Consider the following 23,060-nt stretch of genomic DNA (forward strand, 5'->3'; position numbering starts at 1 on the left):
GAGGCTCGACGGTGGGCCCCTGAAAGGGTGAAATTTATTTTGAGAAAAAGAGAATGAAACTGCTTGTGGTCTGCAAATCTCCATGTAAGGGTAAAGATTATTATTATTATTACATAACTTATTTGAGTAGGAAGTGTTTGATTCTGTGCAAATATTAAACACACTTTTCATGTTTAACCAAATGTCCTTTAGGATAATGATGAATCACTTAACAGCTTCAGCTGATCCCATTAAACCCAAGCCTTTTGGGACAGGCTGTGTTTGATGTGACCCGTGGCTTCTCTGAAAGGCTTACTAGCTGTTTTGGTAAATAACAGCCACCAGAAGCCAGAACTAACATTGTCCTTTTCTCACCCACTCCTGTATGACACGAGTCCATTTTAAATCAAGTGAAACAGAGCAAGCCAGGCTGAGGAGCACAGCTGGACTTTTACCAGAAATCACTGATGATTTGCCAGCTAGTGTGTTCCTCCAACATGCGCTAAGGCAAAGCAAACACACACTCCCAGTTGTCTGTGAGCATGATACACTCCAATTTACCTTTGAGACTTCAGAAATAAAATAGGAAATAATCCCATCCCAACCCTCCCCCAACTTTAGCTGAGGATTCTGACTTTTTACTTTCTAACTTATTATGCCTCTTAATGGAACAATCTAGAATTTAATTAAGAAACCAAAAATTTATGTGGGTCTTTTCTTTGGAAAGCAAAACTTAACCGGCATGGCCAAAAAACAAAATGTCAACATCTTCCTAGAAAAATGCAGAGTTGCCTATAATTCACATAAAGGTTGTGTTTCGCAAACCTCTCAGACCTCCTACTGTATGATGTTCTCTATTGCAAGAGTCTGCTAAATACGGGTTGAGTGGATAGTGAATAAATGCAATTTATTGGCAATGGAATTTTAAAATTATGAAAATAATTGAATATCTAATTACTTTATGGGAATTTGGGGGAAGTTTTCCTGAGGGATGGGCATATGAGTTGAGTAGTTTGGGACTGTAACTCCAGACTATTGTAAGGAATCCTTAGATGGTCTACAATCCAGTTTTCCCTAAGAAATTCTAAAGTAATACAACTGAGTGAGACAAAGGAAAATAAAGGGCAACCAATTATAAAGAGACCACTGAGGGTTTTTTTTAAATCCTAAGAAGTCAGGAAAGATGAATAAGTCTGGAAAGAATAACAACTATTCTTATTCTTATTCTTCTTATTTTTCTTATTATTTACTATATTTTTGAGCCCCAATTGTGTGCCAGACAAACTGCTAAGTACGTTACAACTTTGCAACATATATATTATTATCTTCATTTTACAAGAGATGGTGATAGAGGCTTAGAGATACTAAAGAACATAACTTGTAAGTAGGATATGTAGGATTAAAATCCAAGGCTGAAAATGAAGATATTAGATTAATATAAGGAGAAATCTGGTCTTACATATTTCATTTCAAGTATTTCATTTCAAGATAACTATTCTGGCATCTAGATGTATTTATTGAAAAACACTGAGTAATATCAGTGAGGGAATTTGGATCAGTGATTGATTACTATGTTATTTCTCACATATACTGGAACATCTCCAAGCCTGCTGAGAGTTTAATTATAGTGTGTCTGTTTTTCAAGTGTCAGAGAACACTTTTAAAGTTTTATAATAATAATGTTTTCTGAATATCTCAAGCTATTTTTAGGTATTATAAAGTTTAAATCAAAGTCACATAAGACATATCACTCGATTAAAATAAAAAATAATCCTCATAAATTGGTTTACTTACCTAAATTATTTCCTAAACATGAACTAAAAGCAGGGCTTTCCTTTTATCTGGCCCAGGAAAAAAATGATCTCTGTTTTCATTGCACCTGCCCTTCCCATAGAACAGAGGAAGACCATGGGAGTCAGGTGTTCACTCTTTTCATATTTATATATGAAGCAAAGTCCAAAGAAGTTAAAAACTTCGCTCAAGGTTTTTAAACTAGTTACAAAGGCAAGCTTAGGATTTAGGACTCCAGAGTTCCAGTGCAGAATTTTCTCCTCTTTAATGTGCAGTTTTCAGGTTAACTTTATGATGAAAAGCACCCCTAAAAGTTTTCTGTCTCATACTTCCTGGGTTAGAAAGCATCTAAAACAGTATTTTACTCCCCACTCTTTGTAAAATTAAAAGAGCTAATCCTGAGTTTGGTATGTTTTTTTGGAATGCCCACTCAGGGTTAGGAAGCAATTAAACAGAACCACTTGAATGATGCTTCCTTTCCTATCCCTCCTGCTTTCCACATTTATCCTTCTGCTAAAGTTGCCGTTTGTGCCAAAAAGTAAAGGAAGACTTCAAAATAAATGGCTCACAATGCATCATAAAGGAAACAATATGAAGCTCCAGAACTTAGCAATGACAATTAGGCCTAAAGTGGGCAATTATTTGCTTTTAAAAACACAATATGTGTCCATACATAATAAGTTGTGTGTGGGCTATTTCAAGATTCCAGGTCCCAGAAATAAGTTACCCATAGCCATACATCAGAGAGGATATTAATTGCATGAAGCTCATGCAAAATTCCTAAATTGTCTTCATTCTGAAAGTTTGTATGTGTTTAAAATAATGATTAAAGAGAACATATCTTCTTGAACATATGAATTTTCTTTGGAACATTTAGATTTGAAGTGAAATTGCATACGAGCTGAATTTTTTGTCTACCAGACAATCTTTCACCTCACTCCCAATTTCAACATATTTGTAAAATAACCTAGAGAACTTGGACTTGAACAGACTATAAAATAATGTTATTCAAAGCTCACTCAGTCCAATATTCTGCCTAATGTAGGAATCCCTACTAAATTATCCTTGGTGGGTTCATCAGTTTTTGCTTAAAGAAAGGCAAAGATCTACACAGAAACAACTGTTGACCAAAAAAATATGGATAACATCTGGGCAAAGAGAAGTAGGAATACGTAACTAAATACTTACTTCCCTTTTTTTTTTTTTGGCTGCACCAAGCAACTTGGGGAATCTCAGTTCCCCGATCGGGGATTGAATACGGGCCATGGCAGTGAAAGCCCGGAATTCTAATCATTAGGCCACCAGGGAACTCCCTATTTACTTCACTTTGCATAAGCAAATTTACCATTCCAGAATTCACATATCTTAGGTACCATAGGTTGACAATGGCATAATTAACATCATTAATTCAATTAAGTGGCAATTATGTTATTTAATAATTTTTGGACAAACTTCAGAAAACTGGAAATATGTCCAAAAATATATGTGCTCTATTAAAAACCTTTTAAATAAAATAAGGAACATAGACCAATGGGTGAGAATAACTTGGAAAATTTTTTGATTTGACTATGAACATACAGACTCATCACTGCCTCCAGGGAGAAACTTGAAAGAGAAACAAAGAGGGATAATACAATGGCCCTACGAGAGAAACCTACCAACAATAACAAAACTTGAAACCAAGAATCAAGCATAGGACAAAAGAAAAACTGAGTTTTCTAAGAAAGTTTCAGAGGCTTTTCAACAGGCCACCTTCTGGAACTGTCCAAAAATTAATTTATCCCAGGACTGTGTAAAACTGTCTCAAATAGCAGATCCACTTATATGGAGTTTATTAGCCATTTGAATACAGACTGGGGCAAACCCGGTCCAATATTTCTGTCTTCAAACCTCAGAGTGCTGGCAGGAAAACCTTTACTAAGCTGGTTTACCGCAATGCATTGACACTCTTAGCGGAGATACACATTAAATCAAGTCCCCGAAATGACGAATTCCGCTTCTCCCAGGGACCGTGCAGAGGCTCGGAGATCAAACTCATCTCGGATGCAGAGTGAAGAGGTATTAAAAAAAAAAAAAAAAAAAAAAAAGGAACCTTTTTTAAGCTTCACGGAGTTCTCCACCTCTGCGTCGCATTAGTCTGGAAAGGATGCTCCTACACAACTGCAAGGACATGCAGACGGGGACGTGACGCCCACAGGGAGGGGGGACCAAGATTCTGACTGACCTTTTTGCTGTTTAAAGGACTGAATCGAGCCTGAATGATGGACCATTTTCACTCAGTGCGTCCCCGCCGGTTTAGGAAGCTGTCCGACAGAAAGGTGGAGTACCAGTAGCCAGAGTCTTGAGAGAGCCTCCCGGGCTCAATGCAATCCCTGAACATCCGCGAGCGCACTGCAATCCGACACCTGCTTTAGCCTGCACTTCTCTCCCAAGGCTGCGCGCCTACCATTGTCATGGCAACGGCTAGGGCGGTCCAGCGTCCGGCTCCCCTTAGCGGCTACTCGCGGAATAGCCCCGCATCCCCAGAGTGTCCAGTGCCGCAGTGTGGGTGGGCGTTATGCGGGGTCTGCTGGTCGTGGGAGGGGAGAACTTTTCCTAGGGACTGTATATAAATCCGAGCATATCTCTAGAACCGCTAATAATTCCCTCGTTTTCAAGTTTTGAGGCTGGTTATTATACCCAGGCACAGATATTGATTTCCTAAAAGTTGGTCTGTAACACCAGCACTTATAGAAGAGCAAAGCTGGTTTCTGCTCTGAGAGCAATGCAGTGGCAGATGCAGAGACGTTTTTGGTTTTCCTCTTAAACTTGAATATGGAAAATATGGATAACCTCCACTTATACAGTATAATGGTTTTATTAGGTAAACAATATTAAATGTCTTGCACAGTACACTTGAGTTCTCCTCTTGTATTTCAGACGAGATCGGGCGCGTTCAGGGTGATATGGCCGTAGACTCCTCTTGTATTTCAGGTATTGGGACTGAATCATATATGATAGTGACCCCGGACCCTGGACCATTTATCACCTACTAAGTAACAGGTGCTGAAAAAACACTATCCATACTACTTAATTTAATCCCCATAAAAGCCCTACAAAGGGCTAGACTATTATTATATTAGTATTATAAAAGAAACTGAAGCCTAGCACAACAAAGAATTCTCAAGATCATGTAAACTAACACCTTACTTGAGAGAGAAAGGAAGGCACCTGATACCTAAAGATGTGAAGTCAAGTCACTTTCAGAAGCCCACGGTGGCCAAAATAGGAATTAGGGGCCTGCTCAACACATTTTTCAGTACAGTCTCTTTTCCTCTTATCAATGCTTCCTGATTCAAACTTCTCAAGTTCTTCCTGGAAGATTACAGAACACACACACAGAACAGACACACAGCAAAAGAGTCTATCATTTCCTGAGTTTTGAAGTTTTATGAGATCAACTCAGAATCAGGTGAAAGATCCAAATAAAGGTAGATAAAAAAAGAGAAGCATGCATACATTTCAAAATTTTCGGTCCTTAAATAGGCTGAGCTACTAGCATATGCTCTTTGATTTCACCTGTGGTTCACGATACAAGGACAGTAAAGGGAATGCAGCTTTGCACAAGCAGATGTTCTAGTTATATATGGTTGCATAACAAACCACTCTGAAACTAGAGACTTAGAACTGCAATTTATTATTATCTCTCATGTTATTTTATGGGTTGGCTAGGCTCAGCTTGGTGGTTGTGACTCAGAGTCTCTCCTGAGTTTTCAGTGACTGGGCCTGAAGTCATCTGAAGCAAAAAGGGAGAAATTAGATTTCACTCTCAGTGGGAGGCATAGCAAGGATGTGCAGCCTTCTTTAATGAAGGAGGGTCCTACAGAAGGAAAATGTTGAGCATTCAGTAAGAGCTCAGGATGCAGACACTGAAGAAATACTTGGTTAGAATAATGAGCTCAATGTGAGTCTATCTCCAACTGAAGATTTGGAACAAACCTCAGAGGTGACCTCTACAAAGGGTCCTTTTAGAGATGAAACCCAGAGCAAGAAATCACTTGCCTGAGGATGTTTTTGTTATATTTGCTCACTTCGTTAAAATTCTAATACAACTCAACTCATAGGTCAGTCTGATACAACCCAACCCATAGGTGAAGACTAGATAATGTATTTAAGGCAGTTTATGGCAGGAAACTAAACCCCCAAAATATTAGGTACTATTATTATAATTATGATGCCTATGGAGCTGACCTTCCTTTTCAAATCCTTGTAAATCACTGGGATTTGAATCAGAAATATTTTTGAAATGTGAGCATTAATTCAATTCATGATCAGGAGGAAGAGCTGAAGGAATTAAAAGCCTCTGGTTCTACTCTACCTATACTCCAGATACAGGTAACATCTTCAATTTCCTAGAACCTCTGTTTTCTGCTGATGTGTGATTTTCTCCAACCACAGCCCAGCGAGAGGCAAGAATGTGTGCACTGGAGTTTGGGATGACTAAGAATTTGAACCTCATTAGAAAGAATTTAACCTCATTATTTTTTCCCAAAAAAAGTAGCCTGGCATTATTTCTAACACTCTTTCACCCAAACCTCTGCAGTGCAGCTATGATTAAATTATCTTCTCATAAAGTTGATTACTTTTATTTAGAAACATTTTAGGTTGGACTGACAGATTGACTAGCGAGGGACTCAAAGAACATGTTTGCTTGTTTTGAAATCAGTCTTTTAAGGAAGGTTGCTAGAGGAACAGCTTTGTGAGGGGCCTAGGAAATTTCTAGCACCATCTGCTTTACAGGAAAAGCAATGCAAAGAGAAGGAAAGGCTCTCTCTCTCTCTCTCTCTCTCTCTGTGTGTGTGTGTGTGTGTGTGTGTGTGTGTGTGTGTGTGTGTGTGTGTGTGTGTGTGTGTGTGGTGTACAAAGAGAGTTTGTGTGTTTTGGATGTGAGGAGTGCAGAAAGTGGTTTGAACACAGATTTTCCTGAGAAATAAATCTATGGTTTGATAAAAGGAAATATTTTATACTGACCTCTCTATCACAGAAAGTTTAAGAATGAATATTAAATAGCCTCATTAGGGAAAACTAAACTGACTGCTGACTTGGTTTTTCTTACTATTTTTGGTTTCAACTTCTTTCTTCAAAATTTTAAAAATTTCTTGCAGTTTAATGCAGAGTAGAAAATATGTTGAGTAAAATGATTCCAAAATTTTCTGAGAGAAAATACATGCACATCTTGAAATTATTTGTTTATATGTCTGCCTTCCCTCTAGATAGGGCAGCTCATTGTGAATGGGGAATGTGTCATTTAAATTTGTATCCCCAGAGCCAATCACAGTGCTTAACACCTGGGCACATGAATGAATGAATGAAAGAACAAAAGGAAGAAAGCAAGAAAAAGAGGAAGGAAGGGAGATAATACATTTCTGGGAACTATCATGAGTATAAGAATATTGGAATGACTGATCCATGTCCACTATAGCAGTGTAAGCAGAATATAGAGCACAGAGGTTCAGAGCCAGAGTTGGCCTGCTTGGGTTTAAATCTTGACTTCTTTACTTGCTAGATGACTGCTCTTGAGCAAGTTACTTTCTTCAAATTTTAAAGATGAGAAATATTTATTTTATGTAATTTTCAGTGAGGGGGCATGATTAACATACGTAGTATGAGCTGGACTACATTTGCAAAACAGGGGGAGAAAAAAGACTGGAAAGAAACATACTAAAATGTCCAGGATAATTAATTTTGCAAGCTGGGATTAGGGTAGTTTTTTTTTTAATACCTCCATATATGTTTATCATCTTTACACTTTCTACAAATTATATAATATTGATTTTGTATTGATTAAATACATATATCTTTAAAATCCCTCCATATCTATCTTTCTACAACTCCAAGTTTTCTTTCTTTTTCAATCTTGGAACCTGGCTTTTTTTTTTTTTTTTTCCTTGTTGAGTTTTCTGTTGCATTTGCCCTCCCACAGCTCACCACCTGTCTCCTGCCCTCCTTAAGTAATTAATTTATCAGGCCCCATGCTAACTGTCGCCTCCCAGAGAGGTAAGGGACTCTGTTATTTACATAACTGAGAGGCTTTTTATTCCTCTGAATTCTGAAATGTGACACGCAGCTCAGCCAACTGTATTTCCCCATATTGTGCTCTATCACAGGAAAATATAGAGTTTCGTTGCTACCTCTTTGAGTCTGGAATCACATGTAAAATATATAAACTATTTTAAAATAATATAGATATACACACACACATAAATTACTTTTATGGTTCTAGTTGCTCTCCATACTCTATTAAAGGCACAAAAAAAAGCTCTTCTAAAAACCATATACTGTGAAAAATGGAAGGGTGGAGTGCAATTTAACAATTGCTTCCCCAAAAGCCAATGGTTCCTGCTCACATGTGACTATATAACAACAGAATTAAGTAGGTTAGTCCTGCTAAAAATCCAGACTATATGTTCAGAGAGGCATTCAGGAGTAACATTCTTGATGGATGGATGTGACTAAAAGAAAGCAATGGAGGAAAATCAGCAACCTCCACCTTCTCTGAATCCAGCCTGATAAGGTCTTATCACAAGCATTTTTAAGAGACAGTTACACAAAATGATTTGCTTAAGAAGACAACATGGAGCTGTAGGAATCTGAGTTCTGGCGCTCACTGCGCAGCGCTCTCTGCTTCATGCTCAGAGGAACGGGGTACAGGCAGAGGGTGTGGATGGCGTCGGACTCGAGACGCCTCCCAGCCTCCCGGGCCCTCGCCACATAGGCTCGGGAGCCGGCCGAGGGGCCAGCCCGGGCAACCGAAGCCGAGACCCAGGCCGGGCTGCCGCGCGTGCGCAAGCGCACCCACGCGCCGGCCGTCGGTCACGTGGCCCCCGGCCAGGGCTCGCGAAGCCGGAAGTGGCCTGAGGCGCCAGGAGGCCGCGGGAGCCAGCTGGCGGTGGCGCGGCGGAGACCGAGCGCGCAAGAGGATTGCCTGACCACGCCGAGATGCAGAGCACTTCTAATCATCTGTGGCTTTTATCTGATATTTTAGGCCAAGGAGCTACTGCAAATGTCTTTCGTGGAAGACATAAGACAACAACGAGACATAAAGTACTTATTATGGAATTTTGTCCATGTGGAAGTTTATATACTGTTTTAGAAGAACCATCTAATGCCTATGGACTACCAGAGTCTGAATTTTTAATTGTTTTGCGAGATGTGGTGGGTGGAATGAATCATCTCCGAGAAAATGGCATAGTCCACCGTGATATCAAGCCAGGAAATATCATGCGTGTAATAGGGGAAGACGGACAGTCTGTGTACAAACTCACAGATTTTGGTGCAGCTAGAGAATTAGAAGATGATGAGCAGTTTGTTTCTCTGTATGGTACAGAAGAATATTTGCATCCTGATATGTATGAGAGAGCAGTGCTGAGAAAAGATCATCAGAAGAAATATGGAGCAACTGTTGATCTTTGGAGCATTGGGGTAACATTTTACCATGCAGCTACCGGATCACTGCCATTTAGACCGTTTGAGGGGCCACGTAGGAATAAGGAAGTGATATGGAAAAATTAATATTTTTCTTGTGAACATCAAGATGCTGTTATATGGCACTCTGAGAGCCCAAATGAGAATTAATTATGGCATATGTTAAGTAATCGTACAGCCACTATTCTGCTTCAGTCAGTCAGATTCAAAGTATTTTGATTATTTTGTGGATCCTGTGAACATCAATCACAAAGTTTCGTCTAGTAGATAATTGTATAAAATAATTACTGGAAAGCCTTCTGGTGCGATATCTGGAGTACAGAAAGCAGAAAATGGACCAATTGACTGGAGTGGAGACATGCCTATTTCTTGTAGTCTTTCTCGGGGTCTTCAAGTTCTCCTTACCCCTGTTCTAGCAAACATCCTTGAGGCAGATCAGGAAAAGTGTTGGGGTTTTGACCAGTTTTTTGCAGAAACAAGTGATATACTTCACCGGATGATAATTCATGTTTTTTCACTACAACAAATGACAGCTCATAAAATTTATATTCATGACTATAATACTGCTACTGTATTTCATGAACTGGTGTATAAACAAACCAAGATTATTTCTTCAAATCAAGAGCTTATATATGAAGGACGATGTTTAGTTCTAGAACCTGGAAGACTGGCACAGCATTTCCCTAAAACTATTGAGGAAAATCCCATCTTTGTAGTAAGCCGGGAACCTCTGAATACCGTAGGGTTGATATATGAAAAAATTTCCCTCCCCAAAGTACATCCACGTTATGATTTAGATGGGGATGCCAGCATGGCTAAGGCAATAACAGGAGTTGTGTGCTATGCCTGTAGAACTGCCAGTACCTTGCTGCTTTATCAGGAGTTAATGCGGAAGGGGATACGATGGTTGATAGAATTAGTTAAAGATGATTACAATGAAACTGTTCACAAAAAGACAGAAGTTGTGATCACATTGGATTTCTGCATCAGAAACATTGAAAAAACTGTGAAAGTATATGAAAAGTTGATGAAGATCAATCTAGAAGCAGCAGAGTTAGGTGAAATTTCAGACATACACACCAAACTGTTGAGACTTTCCAGTTCTCAGGGAACAATAGAAACCAGTCTTCAGGATATTGAAAGCAAATTATCTCCAGGTGGATTGCTGGCAGATACATGGACGCATCAAGAAGGCACTCATCCAAAAGATAGACATGTAGAAAAGCTACAAGTCCTGTTAAATTGCATCACAGAGATTTACTATCAGTTCAAAAAAGACAAAGCAGAACGTAGACTACCTTATAATGAAGAACAAATCCACAAATTTGATAAGCAAAAACTGTATTATCATGCAACAAAAGCCATGACCCACTTTACAGATGAATGTGTTAAGAAGTATGAGGCTTTTTTGGATAAGTCAGAAGAGTGGATGAGAAAGATGCTTCATCTTAGGAAACAGTTATTATCCCTAACTAATCAGTGTTTTGATATTGAAGAAGAAGTATCAAAGTATCAAGACTATACTAATGAGTTACAAGAAACTTTGCCACAGAAAATGTTTGCAGCCTCCAGTGGACTCAAACATACCATGACCCCAATTTATCCATGTTCTAACACATTAGTAGAAATGACTCTTGGTATGAAGAAATTAAAGGAAGAAATGGAAGGGGTAGTTAAAGAACTTGCTGAAAATAATCATATTTTAGAAAGGTTTGGCTCTTTAACCATGGATGGTGGCCTTCGCAATGTTGATTGTCTTTAGCTTTGTAAGAAGTGTGAGGCACGTTTCAATTTGCACAAGAAAGTCATTCTGGGGCGTTAAAGGAATGCCTCTAGAGGTGGTCTTTTGTTTCTAGTTTCACTGTTTGATGTGGTCGTGTAAATATGTACAGTACTGTAAATACATAAAAAATATATACATTTTTGGCTGCTGTTAAGATGTAATTTTACCTTTTAACATTTATAATTATATGAGGACATTTGACCTCAGTGAGCACTGAGAAGAAAGCCATGACCAGTACATTGAGATACTGATCCTCGACTCTTCTGAGGAAGGCCAACAAAAGTCATGTATCTCTGATTGCCTACTGGAAACATTTTTAAGTGGAACCGAAGTTGGCATCCTCACAAATCAGTAAAGGCTGATTGTTGACATGTTTTTAAGTGATAGAATGGAGAGGTAGCTTTTGTGAGTGAGGAGCAGAACCGAACCACTGTTTCACTAGGATCACAGTTTTTCTGAGAAGGATAAAGTGGCATTATCCTCGTTATCTTTTTAATTTCAGGTAAATTATTGAGCAAAAATTTTAAAGTGAATTAATTGTTAAAACTATTCATTTTTATTTCGACCATCAATGTATAATTGTCGTAAAAAATTTAGGATCATTTCAACTGTTTTAAGCTGTATATTTCTTCTTTACTTTAATTCTGCTTACTACTTCATGAAGAAATATCAATAAATTTCTCAATTTTAATGTAAAAAAAAAAAAAAAAGAAGACAACATCAAGAGAAAGCAGATGTGTAGGACAAAGTAAGTGATGACAGATTAAATCATGGTTTGTATTGTATGTCCCTGTTGAAAAACTTACAATTACCTCTTCAAGTACTTATAGAATCAAGTCCATGTTCACTGTGCTACCATTCAAGGAGCTCCATGATCTGCTTTCACCACTTTCCAGTCTTGTTTCTAAGGCTCTCCTTTATAAACTCTTTTGATCCTACAATAGATTTCTTCCTCATAGGCCTCTCTGCTTTTCCTGCTGCTGTTTGCTCCACTTGGAATTATCACCCTAAAACTCTTACCTGACTCAAAAGTTTTTTCAGCCCCTACCCATCCTTCAAGACCACAGAACAATGCCATTTTCAGGATGAAGACTTCCTTTATCCATCCACTATAAAGCCAGTTAGATGTGAATTTAATTCCTACAGAATAATTCCTACAGAATATGCCTAACATCATTTCATGGCATTTTTGGCATGTTTCTACCATGCATCATATATATAAGCTTTTGAAAGTAGGCACATACTTTTCTTCTGGCTCAAAAGAAATAATTTAAGAAAGACTTTGTATGTATTGACTCATTTTTGTAATTTCTCACATTGCCTAAAAGATGATCTGACACATAAAAGCTGATTTAATACACATTTGCAGAATAAAGAGATTTCTCTGATATCTGACTGCTGTTTATTATTTGTCAAAGAATCTAATAACAAGATATTCAAGTTTAAGTCCTTAATTACCTTTCAAGGTTTGCATACAAGACTATGGATTTGCCTTCTTTTGTAATTTTATTTATTCCAGGCAGATAATTTTATAAAGACTGTTTTTGTTGTGTTGAAAATCTAAAAATGTAATAATTATTGATTTATTTTCTATGTCTGCTCATCTTTGTAAGCTCTTAAACTGATACTCTGGTCATATCAACTACTCTACTACATTTGGGTGAATTTCCAGGCTTTGGAGCACAGCTGATACTCAGCTGGTGTTCTAGGTGTGGTGGTACTGATTCTGGGTGTGGCAAGAATCTCTTCCAATAGCTTGATGCCTCTGCCTGACTTGTGCAGGCCTGTGCTGTTGTTGGTTGTCGGGTGTCTGCCAGTAGGAAGCTAGAAATGGAGGTAGATTTTGTAATTACCAACTTACTTTTCAAAGATAGTATATGCTTGACCTCTGAGAAGCTGGGATGACTGGTTGTGAACAAACTGTGGTCTCTATTTGAACATTACCAGTCCTGTTGAGCAAGGAATATATCTGCTGGCTTGTCATTTGTTCAAAGATATTAACAATGTAATACTAAGAAACTATTTAAAACCATAGCATGCAGACTTCCCTGGTGGTGCAGTGGTTAAGAATCTGCCTGCTAATGCAGGGAACACAGGCTTGAGCCCTTCACAGCTCTAGGAAGATCCCACATGCCATGGAGCAACTAAGCCCATGCGCCACAACTACTGAGCCTGTGCTCTAAAGTCCATGAGCCACAACTACTGAGCCCACGCGCCACAACTACTGAGCCCACGCACCACAACTACTGAAGCCCGTGCACCCTAGAGCCCGTGCTCTGCAACAAAAGAAGTCACCACACTGGGAAGCCCACGCACTACAACTAAAAGTAGCCCCAGCTCGCCACAACTAGAGAAAGCCCGCGCAGCAACAAAGACCCAACAGAGCAAAAACAAACAAACAAACAAAAAACATAGTGTGCATGAATATTTATTTACTGGAAAAATGTTCCTGATACTTTTTTTTTTTATTAATAAAAGCAGACTGCAAAATAATATTGAAGTGTGAGGTCAGCTTTGGCAAAAATTATATATTCATAAATACATCTATAATGGTAAAACTCAAAATACAATGAAGCCTACATGGAAGAGATATGACTGAACTGAATGTTTTTGCATTTTACTAACTGACATTTTAATCTTATTCTCCATTTATTCCTAAAGTGACCTTATGTTCTATGTTGTCTTCTGTCACAGTGTAATAGCCTCAAATTTTAAAGAAAGTGCCGTCTTAGTAAGTTATACAGTCACTTTAATCATCAAATATGTATTACTTATGTTAGAAAAAAAAATGTAAAAATGAAATACAAAATAACAAGTATTTTAAAATAATCTATATATAAAAAGTCATTATACCATTTTAATCCAATAATAGTACAGATTTGAAATTGAAAAAAAAATCAGAAATCGGCTATGGAGACCCCCTATATAACCTAGCAGAAAAATGTGGAAGGAGGTCACTGCTTTGGGAATCTAGAGTCTACACCCTTACCCTGGTGTGTAAATTGGCATGCTAACAGTGTGAAAATTGCTTTGCCTTCTTGGCCCAAGGTGTCTCATCTATAATAAGGTTGATGGATTAGATACTCCCTAAGGTCTGTTCTGCTCTTCATATTCCAGGATTCTTGTTGGCTGGAAGAGAATTTCATGTGCTCTGACTTCAGAAATATAATCCATATGGTTGGCTTGAACAGGTTTATCCCTCTGAAGGAAAACAGTGGAAATAGTACAGAAAATCCCCATTGATGTAAATCTACAAATAGAAGCTTTGTGCAACTTGAACTTAAGTGAGATCTGAAATTAAACACTGTAATGTGACGAAGAGACAAAGAGTTTGCCAAAACAAAAGTTATAGGATGAAAAAAATATTAATTATTTAACTAATGAGACAATGTTGAATTTACTTTAAAAATGAATATCGGTTACTTGAAACTATTTATGTATCAATAATCAATGTGTCAATTTTTAGCCTTTGTATTCATTAAATAAATCAAAAGTATCTATTTCAGCATCAACTGAATAGTTGATCACATTATAACTCAATATTTTTTTCATCCTATAACTTTTATCTTGGAAAACTCTTTGTCTCTTCATCACATTACAGTGTTACACCTTGAAAACATTCAGTAAATCACACTTTATAGTAAATAAAGGTCTTCTTCCTCCCTTTGTATAATTTCTACAAGTCATAGGAGAAAATTACATATTTTATTTTCAGTACACTTAACAAATATATAATGGAATCTATGTACCAAATTCAGTAGGGATATATAATTTTAGTCTTTGAAAGCTTTCTAGAAGAAGAAACAGTACATCTTTGTAATTACTTTAAGAATAGATAGGAAATAGTTATATAAGCCTTATATGTTTGAAGTTCCAAGTCTTCCAAGTTTGCGGTGTTTTATCATAAAACAGTGGTTGAACATTTGGAAAAAAATTATAGTGTTACATTTATATAACAAAAACAAGAATTTGCATGTGGTCACTTTCAGGAAAACTTGCTTGTTAACGCTAGTAACTATATTTTCCAATCCTCAAATTAGATTTTGTCACTAGGAATCACTAAAATATTGAGTAAGGAAAACAGCAAATAGACTGCCATTAGACTTTCTAATCTACAATGCTGGAAGCTAGAATAGTTTCTTCAGACTGACGGTGAAATGACTTCATACCAAAACCACATACCTAGGCAAGATATAATTTATTCTCAAGTATAGGAAGACATTTAAGGATTTGCAGTAATTTGAGGAATATATAACTTACACAATTTCTTTGTTTAAACACTTAAGGAAAGACTCTACTACAAAAAAAAATGAGTGAATGAAAAAATGAATATCTTCTGATTCAGTCTCAGTGATGAATCAGAATAGATATCTCAAGATAAAAGAAAAATAAAATACAGTAATATCATGTCTATATATACTTATCTATCTAATTATATTCAAGTGAATAATAATATCCTTTCCAGGGATACTTAATATAAGACCTATTAAAATATATTTAAAAGAAATGAAACTCTATAAAATAAATTCTAGTTAGTTATCAATTCTTTCAATAAATCTAGAGAGGAGGAAGTAAAAATGTTACAGAAGTCTAATGAGGAAGGGAAAAGGAGAAAGGAAAAGTGAAAAGTAAAAACAATCTTAAGACCTTCTTTTATTGAGGAGGGGATAAAACAAGAAGCAAATAGAAGCATGTATCTTAATAGACAAAATAATTTGGTTTAAAGCATCTGATTATGAGAACATGGAAAATGAAAGTAGTATTTAATGAATGGGTAAAGAACAGTAAATTGTTCAAGGAGAAAACAAATGAGATATGTTGTACCTTGCTCAATCCAGGAAAAATAAGGAAAAGGAAAATATGTACTCAACAACGGACATAAATAATAGGTTCAAAGCAAAATGAAATGATTAAAATCAAATATATCAGCCAATATTCCAAATATAAACAGACTCATTTTTCCCATTAAAAAACAGATGTATTGGATTAAAGGCAAGATATGAACTTTCTAAAAAATAAAAATAAAAATATTTAAGGCAAAGTAATAAAGAGGTGGTCAAAGTGATTCCAGGTAAACACAAATAAAAAAGTAAGCAAATCTAGCAATATTAATATCAGTCAATATGGAATTTCACATTAGAATGACTAAAATGTTAAAGAGGCATATTATGTAAAGATAAAGCTATAATTTATAAATAAGATGTCATATATTTTATGTATCAAACTGTACAGCTTTTGTTTCTTTAATATATATTTTTATTTTTTTGATATTCATTTAACTTTGTATTTTATATTGGAGTATTGTTGATGAACAATGTTGTGTTGTGTTTCAGGTGTATAGCAAAGTGATTCAGTTATACATATACCACATATACATGTATCTATTGTTTTTCAAATTCTTTTTCATTTAGGTTGTATAGATTTTAATACAAAAAGAAAACTATTAGACAATCAAGAAATTAATAAATTTGTAATTGTAATGGAAGGCATTGTACACTGCTCTAAAAATTTAAACAATATAGTAGACCAAAGTAAAACAGAGCGATCTAGATGACTTACTACAGTCAATGAACATTTCATTTAACAGAAGTTTACAAGAACATACATTATATTTTGTGTACCAACTGTCATATCACCTTTTGTGTTAACCTCACTAAGGTACAACTGTGTTTTTCAGAATTGCCTTCCCTGTATGGTTCCAGGTTAAAGCTAATCAAGAGAGAAATTTGTGCATGACTAGGAAAACAGAAGGGAAGCGGCAGCACTCTGAAGGTCATTGTGTTTACAAGCAATGAGAGAATGACATAGAGGTGCACACAGGTTCTAGCTAGCCCTTGTTCTTCCTGGCACCATATCCAGCTCTTTTTACCTATAGAAAAGCCATGCCACCAGCAGATAAAGAGGAAATAATTGTTCAATGGGCTGCTTCACCTGTGCTCCATCACCGTCTAACTGCAGATTCCCTGACTGTCTGCCACACCAGTGCTACAGAAGGGCTGGCTAGTGGCTTTTATCCAATCCTCCAACATCCTTTTTTCTCGAAATCTCCTCTAGCTAAGTAAATTCCAATTTCTAAAATAAATCTCTATTCCATAATACTTAAAGTATGGATCATTCTGTTTCCCTGATGAAACCATGATTGATAAATTTAAAAGGGATGGGGAGACAGAAAAAATAAAAAAGGAGAGTAATTATAGACCACTTTCTCAGATCATAATCTAAAAAAATCATAAATAACTTAAAGTGGGAAAAATATTTTCTCTGACAGTCAGGGAAATATAAGTTAAAATAACTAGGTATATTTTTAAGCTCTTCACATTAGCAAAAATAGAAAGGAGCCATGATACCTATTTTTATAGGGGATGTTGGGGAAAGCATTCCTTCATACATTGCTTTGGAATTGTGAATATGAGAGCCTATTTTAACCAATAACCCACCTCATCAAAGTCTATCCCATACAAACACAGCAGCCATAAATAATGACCTGTACATCAGGGTCTTTACTGCATCATTGATCTTGGTGGAAAAACACTGGAAACAAAATTCAGGCCCAGCAACATGGTAAATTATGATTTATCCTACCATGAAATCTATCTGATTATTTAAACAAGGTTAAAATATATACAAAGCTACATACTAGGTTGTTAACGTGGGTGTGGGTGGGTTAACACAGCTGGATAGAAGAAGAAAGGTAGAGAAGGAAGGCAAAAAAGGGACAAAGAAGAATGACTATACATTCTAAAGCATGTGTATGACTATACATTTGAATACACATTTATGCATTTATGTAAATATATGTATATGTATGGCTAAAACAAAATTAAACATTAAAAAAACTCTCATAATCTGGCCCAACTTAATTTATCCACCAGATTTCTCTTGATTTCCCAGCACAAACTCTCATTTTTGGGTCAGAATGTATTCCTTGATCTGCCTCACAAAAACAACCAAAAATACTTCTCTTTGTTTTCTCTTGTGGGAATGTTCTCCACCTGCTATTCATCATCCAAGTTCTCCAAGGCGTAGTTGATGTGCCACTTCTTCCCTGAATATACCAGCCTACACAGAGTCTCTTCTGAACTTCTTTATCTTTACTAAATAATTCAGCACTTAATTATATAGAATCATGAGTTATTCTCTGATTCTTTTATGCCAGTTAGTTTTCTCTCCCCAATTATTAGCCCTATTCTATGAGTCTATTTCCCTTAACAGATGCATCACCAAATTGTACCTTTAGTGTAGTGATTGTCATGTATAGTATAATGATTGGTCTTCGGTTTCCAAATAGGGAGACAACTAGGAAAGCATGCAGCCTTGGCCTCAAAAGATCTTAGTTAAAATCTGTGCTCTGTTACTTCCTAAGAGATGTGCCTGAGTACATTTTATTTCTCTTAGCTTTAGTTCCATTATCTGTAAAATAGGTCTCTAAAGCTTCATGTAAAACTTTAAAACAGCCTGGATTATGTAAAAAGTTCTGATTTTAGAGTCAGCTAACCTGGCTTTGAGCTTAGACTTGATCTCAAAGCAAGTCTAGTTTGATCTCATATAGTACCCAGCAATTACGTACTTGTCTCTCTACATTCAAGTGATTTTAGTCTGTCAATAGCTATGACGTGTGTTAACTAGCACTAATGTTATCACATAATTTAGTTCCCTAACTGGCATACTTTTGAGTATGAAAGAGGAACTATTAATTATTACACTGGGTGGGACAGCAGGTATAAACAGGGACTGTCCTTGGCAAATTAGAACCTACGGTGACCCCATCTAGAGCAAATATTTGAGCCATAGATAGCTCATTCATGAGCAGCAGGAGGTAATTGCATTCCTTACTCACCCTTTTTGTTCTCAACCTTGCCCCTAGTGGAGAGGAGAGGTCTTTAGTCAAACAGAATAGAGATAGACTGTGTCGACATAACTCATCAGTTACTTGATGAAGGGCAGTTGATATTAACAGGGCTACATTTTCTTTACATTTTCACCTCACAAACTTCTGAAGGGTATAAAGCAGAGGCTTCAGGTTTATAGACAAAGAACAAATCTGGTCTTGGGCTCTTTTTATTAGACTCGCACAGTATCTTTCACGGATTTGAAAATATTGCCAATATTCTAAATTGAGATACTTAGATAAATACTCTCATTTGCAACTTCTCTTGAAAAACTGGAGACATGTTAAAACTGAAACTTCATTACCACTTGTCAAGGGTCAAGTGGAACGGAACTGTCAGTGCCTTCTCTTTCATTCTCTCTGCAATTCATCACACTTCTCCTGAAATTGAGGTTTAGTTTCATTCATCAGTCTCTCCGTGATATTATGAACTGCCTGTCTAACTCACCCACAGGTCTTGCCAAGACCCTGAAATATTTTAGATGGTTTTTTGAGCTTCATGTAACCCTCCTTCAAGAGGCCTATAGCAAATGTTTTCAGAATTGTGATGGAAGCAAGAAGGAAAGCAGAGACTTAGAAAAACTAAGGAGATTTTAAAAGGGAAAAAAGGATGGAGATTAGAAAAAAAGAGTGGACTCTGCCCAACTGAAGTGGATCTTTATGGACTGAGATGAGAAAGACACATAAGGAGATAGGAAAAATATATAAGTACTAAATATACCTGGACCGATAGATAACTAGATGGATCGCTCACCATCCATCTGAATACCATAGGTAAGTGTGATCATCTACAGCTGTTTTTTTTAGTAACATACTTACAGACCTGCCTAAAATTTATGAAAAGGACAGAAAGATTACATGTAAAATATAAATGACAATATTTATTTAACTATAAAGCTGTTGGGATCAAAACTAGTAATAAGTAAACGTGGTTTTAAACTATAATAATCATAAAATGTTATATGGCTTGATGATGATGATGATGGTCTATATTTATAGAGCATGCTTTTTGGTTAGGGAGGTCATCAGAATACCCAGATAAAGTCTGTATTTCTTGCTTCTTTATTCATTTTATTCACTGATCACCTCTTGTTGAAAATGGAGGAAAAACCCAAAGAGTCATTATTAATATGACTTGGGTCAGTTTGTCACTTATTTAATTTACTCCCTGTGCTTCCTGTTCCTTGCACACTGTAGTCCCAGAAAGGGAAGCGCCAAGATCTCTGAGCACCAGATGAGTTTGCAGCAAGGGCTCTGGACAACCTAAGCTTTGGAAAGTGGAAACATCAATAAACAGAAGACAAAAAAAGAGAAAAAGAGGGATGAGAAAGACGGCCAATTTGCCATTCTCCTTTATCATACTGAGGGACCACCTCACATCTCTGCATGGCATTCCTGAAAATCCACTTTTGGCAACAGGAATTTTGTGTGCTGCCCACACAATATTAATAACATTAATAAGTAAAATAACAATGGCAAATATTTAACGGGAGCTTAGTATGCTAAACACTTATGCCAATCCTCACACTAGCCATATGAGACCAATACTATTATACCAAATTTACAAATGAGGTAATTAAAGAACAAAGGGATTACGTAAATAGTCAAAGTCGCATGACCAAGATGTGAACACAGATAATCTGACTCTAAAGCCCATGTACCTGACTTCAATGCCACATAGTTGCTTTTTACTACAAACATTTATATATTTTTCTCATGCTGAATTTTTGTTGAGAAAAGAACCCTGGCAGTCATTCTCCCTTTCTGTCTCTTTTATAGACCCCCTTCTTATTATATTATGACATGTTTTATGATAATATTTAATTTGATATAAAAACAAAACTTTTTGTTATAATGTAATCAGTAATTCTTCCGGTGCTCAGAAAATCCAAGTTTATAAAATATGTATTAACACCTTCATTTTCTTAATAAAAAATATGAAACTCAAAGAAATTTGAGTTGCCAAAGTCACACTGCTATTATATTCCCCTTTCTGACTTAATCTTGGTTCTTCTAATTCTGAATCCAATGTTCTTTTCAGTCTCTCTTCATGTACTTTCTCACCTAGCTCAATGTCTGTTGCAAAAAGAACCACTACAATGCTGTGATAAATGAATGAGTGAGTACGTCCTAATAAAAGAAGATCACTCTATTGCCCATATTTTTGTACAGATCTTCTAGCTTTCTCTTCTTACTCACAGAATAGAATGGATAGGTGCTAAGACTGGGCTTTTCTAGGCTGTTATTTAGGAACAAATGGTAAATAGGAACAACAACTTCTGGTTTGGAACAACGAAAATTATATTACATTCTCCCTCAAGAATTTGGAATTATTTTAAAACAGATGTTCCTAAGAAAGGGGAAGAAAATTATATTCCTTTTATATTTAAGCATATACCATATCCAGGAGAATAAGAGCTGTGTTAAAAGAAGAGGGAAACTTTGAATATATTAAGGGGGAAATCTGGATCAACATCCCAAAAGAATCATGGGTATCTCCCACAGTTACTAATCCAGCTTTAATTAAGACAGGAAGATCTATAAATCCTTAGTGTGGGAGGCAATTAGTACTCTGCCTCACACTCGGGATGTGTATACAGTAGTCATGGACTTGGCTAATGACTATCTTCAGAAGGATGCATATAACAAAAGGAGAGCTCTGAGGAGCTCAAATTGATGCTATAATTCACCCCAGGGAAATTAATATAGTACTGCATAAAGTTCCATCAGTTCTACATTTTAAAGACACATTACTGTGTAGTATATTTCATCAGCAATGTTTTTGAGAACCTATCATTTATCAGACACTGTTCTAGGCACTGAGGATAGGGATCAAAACAAAAAATTACACAAAGCAAAACTTCCTTCACTAATGTAGGGTACAATCTAATGGGAGAAGACAAGTAATAACAGAAAAACAACAAAAAATACAGCATATCAGATAAGTGTTGTGAAGAAAAATAAGTGCAATGGAGTGGGGGGTGAGGTATGCATATGATGGCCATGGAAGGGCCACTCAGGGCCCTACTGAAGAAGTGATGTTTCATCAAAGTCCTGAAGGAGGTGCGGCAGCAAGCCATGCACGTATCTGGGGGAATACAGTGTTCCAGACAGAAGCCTCAATAAATACAACAGCCCAGAGGCAAGAAGAACTATAAGGAATCCCTGTGCCCTATGGGGAAATTAGTAGGAGATGAAATCAGAGGGTGGTAGATGGTGTTGCAAGTCATTTCAAGTAAGCTCTATAGGACATAGGAAGCCTTTGGGGTGGTTTCGGTTTCAGCAGAGGAGTGACCTTATCTGATTCAGTTTGTAAAATATTTGTCATAGCTGCTCTGTCAAGGAGAAAGTGGGTGAGGGGTCAGAGAGAGAGTAAAGGCTATGATGGACACTAGTTGGGAAGTATTTCAATTTTCCAGTGGGAAACGTGATGGTACTTTTGACCAGAGTGGTAACAGTGAAGGTAATAAGAAGCAACTGAATTATGCATACATTTTGAAGATAGAGTCACAGGAGGAATTAACTAATCATATGTGTGTGGGGGGGGGGAGTAGTGAGAGTGAGAAAAGTATCAAGAAGACTATAAGGAGTTTGGTCAGAGTAACTGGAAGGATGGAATTGTAACAAAATCTATTGATTAAAACAAACAAACAAATGCAACATAAATCTATCTACCTTGTTAGCAAAATTTTTGGTATATAACACAGTATTATTAACTATGTCATTAATCTTCAGAACTTAATCATCTTGCATAACTGAAGTTTTGTAACCTTTGACCAGAACTTCTGCATGTTCCCCTTCTCCTAGCCCCTAGTAACAAACATTCTACTTACCATGAAAGAATGAATGAATGAATGAATGAATGAATAGGGCAGGAGAGTAATTTTGGAGGTGTTGGATATGTCTATGCCACTGATTGCAGTGATGGTTTCATGGGTGTATATTTATCTCCAAATTCATCACATTGTTAACATTAAGTAGAGCTTTTTGTATGTAAATCATACCTCATTAAAGTGATTTAAAAATAAACAAAGCATAAAAAGTCAAATACATAAAAACTTAACCCTCACCTCCAAGAAAAAACAAACTAGTAAATACCCTGACTTGACACGAAGAAATATACAAAAATAGGTATAATGCACAGAATATTGTTTC

The 23,060-nt window shown here is 36.6% G+C and overlaps 2 protein-coding genes across 2 annotated transcripts in view; one reads left to right on the forward strand and one right to left on the reverse strand.

The window, feature by feature from the left end:
• The window catches only part of ANO3 (anoctamin 3), a 451,354-nt gene that overhangs the window by 279,101 nt on the left and 149,193 nt on the right, over nt 1-23,060 (reverse strand). Inside the window, exon 5 of the mRNA XM_057749054.1 lies at nt 20,880-20,902. Coding sequence (XP_057605037.1) covers nt 20,880-20,902 — 23 coding nt within the window. The remainder of the gene's footprint in view (nt 1-20,879; nt 20,903-23,060) is intronic.
• LOC130860612 (serine/threonine-protein kinase TBK1-like) lies at nt 8,734-11,575 on the forward strand. The gene is made up of 2 exons (XM_057749057.1): nt 8,734-9,307; nt 9,507-11,575. Exons 1-2 carry the CDS (start codon nt 8,749-8,751, stop codon nt 10,994-10,996), a joined length of 2,049 nt encoding a protein of 682 aa, XP_057605040.1. The 5' UTR covers nt 8,734-8,748; the 3' UTR covers nt 10,997-11,575.

This window comes from Hippopotamus amphibius, chromosome 9 (genome assembly GCF_030028045.1).
Source record: "Hippopotamus amphibius kiboko isolate mHipAmp2 chromosome 9, mHipAmp2.hap2, whole genome shotgun sequence".
Lineage (NCBI taxonomy): Eukaryota > Metazoa > Chordata > Mammalia > Artiodactyla > Hippopotamidae > Hippopotamus > Hippopotamus amphibius.